Source organism: Lucilia sericata, unplaced genomic scaffold (genome assembly GCF_015586225.1).
Source record: "Lucilia sericata isolate MDLA Ls3-8-SP2 unplaced genomic scaffold, ASM1558622v1 Contig000223F_arrow, whole genome shotgun sequence".
Lineage (NCBI taxonomy): Eukaryota > Metazoa > Arthropoda > Insecta > Diptera > Calliphoridae > Lucilia > Lucilia sericata.
The window spans coordinates 12,088-23,028 of record NW_023994250.1 but is presented as its reverse complement, the minus strand read 5'-3'; the positions used below and the strand labels follow the sequence as shown (position 1 = coordinate 23,028).

At 33.6% G+C, this 10,941-nt stretch overlaps 1 protein-coding gene across 1 annotated transcript in view; it reads right to left on the bottom strand.

The window, feature by feature from the left end:
• Window positions 1-2,747, bottom strand: part of LOC119602335 (DNA replication licensing factor REC) — a 29,374-nt gene extending 26,627 nt beyond the window's left edge. The window contains exons 1-4 of the mRNA XM_037953782.1: window positions 1,743-2,747; window positions 898-1,512; window positions 211-834; window positions 26-143 (exon numbers count right to left, since the gene is read on the bottom strand). Coding sequence (XP_037809710.1) covers window positions 26-143; window positions 211-834; window positions 898-1,512; window positions 1,743-2,610 — 2,225 coding nt within the window. The 5' untranslated portion in view covers window positions 2,611-2,747. The remainder of the gene's footprint in view (window positions 1-25; window positions 144-210; window positions 835-897; window positions 1,513-1,742) is intronic.
• Window positions 2,748-10,941: the final 8,194 nt, after the last annotated feature.

Here is a 10,941-nt window from a genome sequence, read left to right as displayed (position 1 = left end):
AATAATTTTAATTTTAAAAACTTACCCTGATGAGATGGGGGTGGGAGAGTTAGCAGATTGTTGTCTTAGTTCTAGATAAAACTTTTTTAAAGCCTCAGCAGATTCTGGTATAAATAAAGGTTTAACTTGTTGTCGAGAATAGGCTGGAATTGAAAGAAAACAAAAAATTACTTCAAATAGTATTAAATTATTAAAAGTTTTAATTTCTACCTATAAATTTTTTCAACAATATAGTTGGCAATAAGTCCATATCCAATTCTTCTATAGGATTTAATTTTAATCTTAAAGCAATATTATAATCTTCATCAATATCCATTTTATCAACATCATCATCTACAGTCATATTCATGGAATTATTAGTTTTAGGTTTTTGCTCGAATTTATTGGCTATGACGGTATTTCTTTTGATGCCAGCATGTAAAGCTCTTACATGTTCGGTTAGAGATGTATCCATTTCTTTATTGGGTTTATCCAACATTAGAAATACCAAATGGAATTCACTTAGTAGTGATGGATTTATGCGTACATTTTCTATTAGCAATTTTGAATGATCATAATGACCACTCACCGTGTTGACTGTACCTATAACCGAGGTGGGTGTATGCATAGTTGTGCATATGGAGGAAATAGCCAGACAGGAAAGTTTTGATTGTAAAACATTCATTAAACTTTCCTGTTGACTAGCGAGGCGATCTACGTCATCTATCGAACAGTGACCATAAGTTGAATTGAATAATGCACCAGATTCTAGCGTTAATTTAGTACGTCCTTTTAGGGAGTGAGTAAGTTTCGAGGTGGTGGTTGTATTGCCACGTTTAGCCTGCACCAGGCAGCCTTTAAATAAAAATAAAACATTTTTTATTAATTTATATTCATAGTTTAATAAGTATTACTCACCCTTTTGCGAAATTTTACTACACTGATGAGCAATATTACTTTTGCCCACTCCCGGATCTCCAACTAACAAAATATTAATTTCCTCTTCGTCATGAACCTGTGAACCTGCACCTCCTATTAGGGATAATAAAGCCCCCGCTTTTATAAGTTCATGTCCATGAACTTCGGGAGCCAAAGAATGTACCAACAATTTAAAACTATCCGCCTCACTATTGATCATAGTTATTGCCTCTAAATCCTTTTCGGTAAATTTATATTTACTATACTTTGCATCTATTATTGAAACGGCCTTAAGAAATATTTCCATGCTACCTTTGGATGTGGAAGGTTGATCATATTTCTGTTCATCTTCCAGGGGTCTTACTTTCAAAGCTCCGGTAACAACAATTTCCTGACCTAAATATATTGTATCCACTAAATCGTATTTAAGTTCTACATCGATATAATTATTGGTATCTTGTTCCATGTCGTAGATAACATCTAAACGTGCTTCCGTTAAACGTATTGTTTGCTTAGGAGTTATGCGGGTAAAAGGAGAAGAACGCAATTCAATAAAACCTTGTTTGGCCAGACAGCCCTGACGTTTGCAACAATTCGGACGGGAGGGATGATAGCCTAGATAGATAGATAGATAGATAGATAGATAGATAGATAGATCGATAGATAGATAGATAGATAGATAGATAGATAGATAGATAGATAGATAGATAGATAGATAGATAGATAGATAGATAGATAGATAGATAGATAGATAGATAGATAGATAGATAGATAGATAGACAGATAGTGTGAGAAGAAATAAGTGATCATAGATTTTATCCCTAGATTCAAAGATTTTCACTTACCCGTCTGCTTCAATGCTTGCTCCTGTCCGCAACGTGTACATTTATAGGCCACCCAAGAGGCGGCAGCATCCACTGGACCAATTTCCTTTACCCTTCCACGAACGCAATACAATTGATCAATTTCCAAAGAACTTATACAAGCTATACCTCCCTCAGCTATAAAACCGGTTGGACGTACATAAATTTTACGTGGTCTTATAATTTTTGGAACATATCTTAGTTCAGTGCAGGCAGGTTGACTCAAAGACGCATCTACGGCGGCAGAAGTGGCCAATGAATGCATGGCAAGACCTACAATGGCTAAAGTTTTCAAGGGACTGCTTGACAATTCCTCCATTAACGTAGGCCAATTTTCCTTTAGCTGCTGATCTTGACTCACTATATTCGCCTTCAACTCAAAGTGGCCCTTTTTCTGTATATTCAAATAATCGTAGTGAGCAACATGATCCTTAAAATGAGTTTCCATATGATTAACACGTTGTAACAAATCACTGGTATCGTTAAAGGGTTCTTTATAGAAATACAAACGCCAACCGGGAACAGTTGGCGGCACTTCTATTTCTAGCGATTGAGTTCTTTGTTGTCTATCTTCGGGTGCAGCATAAACCGGAGGTCTTAGGAAACTTGAGTTTATGGCAGAGGGTGTTGGCACATTATTCAAACGATTTAGTAGGTTGTTATTGGCAGCAGTTTGGTTAACTGGGGCTATAGCTCCTCTACCTCTAGTGCTGGTATTGTTAGCACCTCGACCATGTGCTGGTATTGTCCGTCCATTACGTTTAAAATAGAAATATGGTCGATAAGCGCCACCGCCTCTGGCTCGACCGCGTACAAACCGCGAAGGAGCAGGAGCTCTTGGAGGATTCATCGTTAATTTTTTAATTTTATTCAAGAAATCTTTTATGCACTAAACTGAATGTACCAATAGTTTTCTTTTGAATTGACCGCTCGATCAGCTGTTTAATGTTCATAAATAAGTTGTTTTTAACTGCTACTAGACCATAGAGGGCGCCAACAAGCTATAAGATGAATAAACAAATATTTAAGGTAACACCTAAAAGTATACTTTAAATATGTACATCAATATAAAGAACCGTTATAAAACTTAAAAAATAACACAATATTTCTCCGTAAAAATTCCATATGCCTCAAACTTTTGTATGACTCTTAATGAAATGAATGAGAGATTCATGACCATTTCACTTGTCCTTGCCTCAATTAAAAGAAAAAAACAAAAAAAAAAAAAAAAAAAATTAACCCAAAAAACAACCAACAAACACATTTAATATACAGATGTCTGAATTGGCTAACAAAAAAATAGCTTTACTCTTTTGACACACATTAAGCCAACAACTACTATTTAACATTCACCTTTTAGAAATGTCCTTCAAAGGATAGTCAAACCTAAAAAAAATTCTAAAACAACATATGCGTTCGTATGTATGACAGTGTATGTATAAATGTCTGTCCATGTATTTAAGTACGTGTATGATGGCTTAAAGCAATTTTTTTCAATTATGACACTTCATACACTCACATGAAAATGTGTAATAAAGAAAATAACGCTAGAAAACAGATAAAGGCAGGGCAAACGAAATAAAAACAACAACAACAATTTTTAAAAGGATATGTGCGAACAAACATTAAAGATTCTTTTGTACGAAAAGGATATTCACAGGCTACGAGTGAAAGTGTTAATAATTTTGCATTAGAGTGTGAATTAAGTATGAATATCCTTAATAAATTTATTTTATACTGAAACTTGTGCACAAACAAACTCTCTGGGTTGTAAAAAAAAACTTAAAAGTTGTAGAAAATGCAAAATTTTAACTAAAGAAAAGTGCTATTACGATTTATGTTACACAAAGAGAAAATGTTATAAATTTGATGGATACCATAAGCTTCAGAAAATTTGATTTCAACAGGCAGACAGACATACGGTCAGACAGACTGGTGGGCATGGCTTAATCGACTATCTATAAGGATCCAGAATATATATACTTTATAGGATCAGAAAATTATATTGTTGAAATTACAAACGGAATGATAAACTTAGATATACCGTTCCCACGTAGGTAATACTCGGGATACTCTAATGTGAATCAAGCCAACTTCGGATACCCAGTTTTAAATCGAAGTGAATCCCCAAATGAAAGAGAGCTTTCTCGATCGATCGAAATAAATAGTAGTCAGAATGTGAAACGTCTGAAGTAACAGATCAGATTTCATCTGATCATAATATAACCCTTTTGTTTCATCACTCTTATACTTATTTACTCTTTCTCTTATCTTAATGGATTCATTTTTATAGCCAAAAATTATGTTCATTTAGAGTGTTCAAATAGCATTTCGATCATGCCAAGTCGTCTTTAAAGATCTCTATGTTTCCATTCCTAAGGTTCTAAATTTCCCACTCTAATGGATCTCTTCTGTAATCAAACTCCATTTAGTTCCTGCAATTCTTTTTAGAGGTCTTTGACTGACCTGTTCGATCTTTTTTTACCGTATCAAAATCATCACTTCTGAAATACTATCACCATAAGCTTCATTAAGCAATCGGTCGAAGTATACACTATAATGTATACATAGGTGTAATTCCTGCGCGCTATGTAGGAGAATCATAGGCATGAAATATGGACTTAGTCTTACTATGGCTTTATAAAAGTGTAATTAGACCGATTCTAACTTATGCTTCAATAATCTGGTGGACTTCTTTGGACAAACAGTATAATATCGAACTACTACAAGGAGTTCAGCGTACATGCTGCTTGTGGTGGTGCCATGAGTGCTACGTCAACCAAGGCTCTGGAAACATTACTAGATATTCCACCCATTGAAACATATATAAGATATGAATCGGCCCTTACAGCCAAATGGCTCATAACTTTAGACGAACTGGCCAAAAGCGGTTATAAGACACGTCATCAATGTACACCAGCAGTTCGGGCGGACAGTCCCGAACTCCCTATTTAGCCTACCACATAGGGTTACACCTAGCCACCGACTGTCCAGGTGACTAGTTATTTTAACATGTGCTTGTCCTACGAAGAAGTCAATCGTCACCCCATAGGTTACAAAGAGACAGACAAGTGTTTTTTAAGTGTCCCCTCTCTCGCTTACAAAGGGGACACTAGAGTGACGATTACCTTCACATAGGGTTACCCCTAGCCACCGACTGTCCAGGTGACTAGTTATTTTAACTTGTGCTTGTCCTACGAAGAAGTCAATCGTCACCCCATAGGTTACAAAGAGACAGACAAGTGTTTTTTAAGTGTCCCCTCTCTCGCTTACAAAGGGGACACTAAAGTGACGATTACCTTCACCCTCGTTTACAAAGAGTACATCCGTGACGAAAGACGAATTAGAGCCCACCAGATGGTTTAACATAAGTGGAAATTACTGTCTTTTTCCTATGCATTGACTCTTTGTCGAACTGTAGGGACGTATATGATTGTGTATAGCCTTCCAATGTGGGCTATACACAATCATTGGACGTGCCCGATTGCATACCAGACACAGAATATGTCGGAAACTTTCAAACATTGATCCCAGATAGAATGTCTAGGTCTAGCGGAACATTAGAGTAAGGAATCCGTTGCTACACTGATGGCTCTAAATTGGGGGACAAAGTGAGCAGGACGAGAAGCCTCCTCATAATGAGCAAGTCTGAGGTTAGTATAATGGTACCTATTCTGAGTGGACACACAGTATTATGGGCACAGTTTGACAAAATTGGACGTGTGGAGTCAGACTAAGGTAAGCATTTAGAGAGGACAGTGAAACTCTGGAGCTTTTCCTTTGAAATTGTCAGGCTTTCGCCGAAATTAGATCCACATATCTTGGAAGTGAACACTGATGGGAAACTGAGTTTCTGAGCATCGGACGATAATGCATAAAGTTTTTGTTGTTACCAACATGACAAGGAGCGCACAACAGTGGCCTATTTGACATTTAACCCGCATTTTTCATGATTTCATTTATGATGAAGTAAAGTTTTCTTTTCTGAGCCTAATTTTCAGTCATCAAGTCTAGAATTAACTGTAAAATGTTGAACATAATTAGCCATTTTTTTTCGTTTTTACAAACCTTTTTAAACATAATTTTCTTACAGTGTATGTAGACTTTTTTCCATATGAGGATATACATATGTATGTATTTTAAAAATTATATTATGTACATTCTTTTACACATGCATATGTATGTATGTATATTATATTTGTATGTTTATTTAATATATGTGTGTTCTTTACTATTATGTCTTTTATCTATATATATAAAAATGAATGTGTGTTTATTTGTTTGTTTGTTTGAAGTCTGTAGACGGCTAAACGGCTGGACCTATTTTCTTGAAATTTTAACAGCACCTTCCTGTATATCTGGAAGGAACTATAGGCTACTTTTTATTTTAAAATTTCAAGTAGGCGAGTTGCCACGCCTACTTATTTAATAGCTATTAAAAGTCATATATCTTGGAAACTGGTACAATAAGAGTTCTCAAATTTTGACGGACAACTTTGACATCCATAAGAATATTTTTTTGACAAAATTGGAGGAATGACTATAGTGGGTGTGGCACCTTCCATATTAAGAAAATATTAAATCAGTATATCTCGGAAAATGTAACAGTTAGAGTCCTCAAATTTGTTCGGAGCCAAATAAGTCTCAATGTGATTAGTTAGGATAAAAAGTGGGCGGACTAGCAGCAGGGGCGTGGCACCTCCTTAATTAAATACACAAATTCGTTTATCTTGGAAACTATTAGAGTTAAAAGCTTCCAATTTTGCAAGAAGAACTTTAGCATCCATGGAAATATTTTGGGTAATAAATTGGCGGACTAACAATGGGGGGAGCGGCACCTCCCATATGAATTAAATACAACAAAATATTTTATCTAAGAAACTAATAGAACTAGATTCCTAAAATTTTGCAAAAAGGACTTTCATATTCATCTGAACATTTTGGGGGAAAAAAAGTGGACTTTCATCAGGGGGTGGCTTGGAACCCCCATATGAATTATATAGAAAAATGTTTATATCTGAGATACTGTAGAAGCTAGAATTTTCAAATTTTACATGAATAACTTTAACATTCATGTGAACATTTAGAGAAAAATTGGCTGACTTTCAATGGGGGGATTGGCCCCTCACATATTAATCAAATTCGGAAAAATACGCGAACTTGCAATAATTTGAGTGGCATCTCCCATGTGTAAGTGTTTTTTTTTTTTGCTTTTAGTGTAGCAAAGCACACTGGGTATAGCTAGTAGATATACATAAACCGTAAATATGAACGAGACTGTACATTTCTTAGGTCATTTTTATTCTAATTTGCTAAAAAAAAAAACTACAATTAAACTTGATCCATATTTTTTTCATCGTTTCAACTAAAGTGTGTAAATTTTGTTTCATTTAATTTTTTTGCTTTCATATGAGCAAATTTTATTTTTTTTTTATATAAAAAAGAAGGAAAAACTGTTTGTAGCCAACAACCATATAGAGGTTTTAAATAAAAAACATTGTCTATCAGTTAACAAACGGTTGTCAGCATGTTTAAACACAATTTCGTTTAGTTAAGCTAATAACAAAAATTGCAAACAAAAATATAACGGTTTAAGTGTTTTTTCAAAACGAAATTATTTGATTTATACTTATGCATACATATGTGGCGTATAAGTTATTTTTAATTAAATAAAACGTGTATAAATAAATGTTTTTAAGAGAAATTAATTTTATTATATATTTATTTAAATCATTGACCTACATCAATAAATTTTATATTTCAACTGGCAACTTTTATGTGCAGCAAACAGCACATCAAGGAATTCCTTATTTTCATCAAGTGTGTGTGCGTGTGTGTGTGTTTTTTTCTTACATTTTATTGGGTTTTAATATTTGCATTTTTGTAATGTTTGCTACGTTGTATTATTCTTCATATGTATAGTATTTCCTGTCTCTTGGCAATTTGTTGTTATTGTTGCTTTGTGTTATCGTATATTTTGTCGCTTAATTTTTTTCTTTTTTTTTTTTTTTGTTTGTTTTATTTCAAACACTTTCATATCTGGTTGTTAAAAAGTTGGATTTTCTTTTTAAACAATAAATAATATACATATTTATTTTCCTTATTTACTGGTTTAAGTTTCAAGAAGACGTTGTTTGGTTTTGGGAAAATTTCAACGACTTGTTAATGAGCTATTTAAGGGTATTAAGGTATATTTATTAGTGCAAAAGTTTTAAAAGTTAAGTTCGGATGTATACTACATCAAACCAGATAATTACAACAACATACGTACCAAGCGTAAAATTGACACCAAAGTGTTTATAATTTTTCAATAACATCCGTTGTCGAAGTATGAACGGTTCATAAATGTGACAATGCAATGTTATCAAACTGAACGTTGCATTGTCGAAATGACAACGATGCGCTGACGAAAATACAACGATGCGTTGTCGAAATGACACAAAGCGTAATCCAAATGACAACAATGTGTTGTCAAAATTACAACGGAGGTTATCAAAATGATAACTGGGTGTTATTTAAATTTTATACACAGCTCACTTTTGACAATGGATTGTATAAATTTCGGTACTTTTTTACCGGGATTTTCCCTCTGTGTAGGCCACTATCGAGTCTGTTGGGCGCTTCTTTTTATGGACAATTTTTTCTGGTATAAACAAAAACCTTATATAGTGATTAATATAGGTATTATCGTGCGATGTTCAGAAAATCAGTTTCCTGGACGTGATTCCTAAGTATTTTCCAATCAGCGTTTGTGAGAGATGTTATATTCGAAATAATATCGTTGGTTATCGTGTTTCATACTCCAGAATAATATCATTATCAAGATACATATTTGGATGTAAGGTGCTCCAGAGTTTCACTATTCTCACTACATGCACTACATTCGTCTGAATTCACACGTTTAATTTTCTATACCTGTGCCCGTAATCCTGTGTATCCTGTGCTCTCTTTAGGGTTACCCCATTGGATCGTTGTGGTTCTAATTATTCCAAGAAGATTTAAGGAATTCTCTTGCCAAAATTTTTAATTCTGTTCACGTCGCATCGAATGTTTTTGCGTTCGTCAGCTACCTTGAACTCCCTCGTGCTTTTAAGCTAGTATATTCACTCTTTCGTTGCCGACTACTCCCAAGAGGCCTGGAACCCATATGATGCAAAGCTTAACTCTGTGAGAGTATTTGGTTAAAGCTTTATTACAGTCCATTGCAGTCTTAGATCTAAATTTATAACCTAATATCGCCCTGAGTGCCTTCAGATTGTCGTTAAATATCTTAACTCCTATTGGAATCATATTTCTTTTAATCCAATTTATGCACTCCGTTATTGCTCGGACTTCTGCCTTGAATCTAGTGTTGTGATTAGGTAGATTTTAGTATATATCAGTCTTCAATATAGAACCATAGGCCCGTATTGTCTCCCAGATTAGAGCCATCCGTGAAGCAACGGATTCATATAGGTATTTGCTATAATGTTCCGCTTTCATTGGGACCACATTCTATCTGGGTTCAGTGTTTCAAAGTTTCCGACATATTGAGTGTCTGGTGTGCGAGCGGAAACGTCCCATGTTTGTGTATAGCTTTCCAATGTGTCCAATATACAATGATAATTTGTCCTATAACTACCTTTGGTTAGTTCGCCTAAAGTTAAAAACCGTTCAGCTGTAAATGTAGCTTCATATCTTATAAGTATTTCAATGGATGGAATATCTAGCAACGTTTCTAGAGCCTTGATTGACGTACTGCTCATGGCAGCACTTGCACCAAAGCAGCATTTACGCTGAACTTCTTGTGGTAGTTTGATATTATACTATCTTTCCAAAGAAATCCATCAGATTATAAAGCCAAAGAGGCCACATTTCATTCCAATGGTTCTACTATATATAGCGCCCATCACATATATGTATATGTGTTATTTTCCTTTTTCATTTCCGCTCAAGGATTAAACCTGAGTACTTAACTCTGTCAGGCACCGGCATCTTTTTGCCTAGGAAACAGGTTTTATGTTCAAGGTCTATATGTATGTATGTGTATTTAACATTTAGGGTAAATGAACATACATGTATACAATCTATACAGTTGTTAGTAGGGTATCTTACACACTATATATTACCAACTTTACCATATTCAAACTTCATTTCTTTAACCCCACCTCATTTGCCATTTCTTTTTATGACAAGAAAAAACCCCAAAACCAAGAAAATCAAACATATTTTTTACCTTGAAAATCCAAGGAAGTAATTTTCGATGTCTGTGTGTGAAGTGTGAATGAATAGTTGTGGAAAAACACGTATATTGATACTTGTACTTATACAAAACCGAAACTAACTCCAAATGAAAAACCAAACAAAAAATCGGATTTAAAAAAGCCGTCAAAATTAACACAGGTATATTGGAAAAATACATATACAAACAAAAGTACATACATATATACATTAATTTATAAAATAAAATTTGCAAATATCAAGTTTGGTGTAGACTTACACCAGACATATTTATGTGTATTTGAAATGCAAGTAATACACACATTAGGGTGGCTCTGATTTAAAACAAACAAAGAAAACTATTTTTAATATAACATTACTGGAAAAAGTTTATTTTAGCATTGGTTTTTTTAGTAAAATACAACTAAAGAGCCACCCTAATCTTATATACATATACATATGTATGTATCAATTATTACTTAACGTAATTATTTATTTAAAAAAGGATTTATTTAAACTCATACATATTTTTCCATTTTTGTTTTGCAATTTATTTATTTTCCTTTAATTATGTTATTTAAAAATAAATGTTAAACATTTTACCATTTAATTTCTGTTTTTATTTTTCATTTTCAATTTAATTACGCAAAAATTTGTTAACGCGTTTTCATGCCAAATAAAAGCCTCTGAAGGAAAATTTGTCAAAAACTTATAATAGTTTGGTGGTCAGTAAAAATAACTTGATTTTTTAAATAGTGAAATGAACATCATAACTGTTTTTAAAAGTATCTTTTAAACATTTTATAATTGAAATGAAAGGAAATTGTGGTAAATTACTGAAAAAAATTATTATTGGTAATTATGTAAATAATTTTGTTGCATTTAAATATTTGCCAAAATTATATATACAGCTGATTTTTATCAGCCATTAGTAAATTAGTTTTTAAATGGACAATTTACAAACTTTTTGTTTAATTTATAT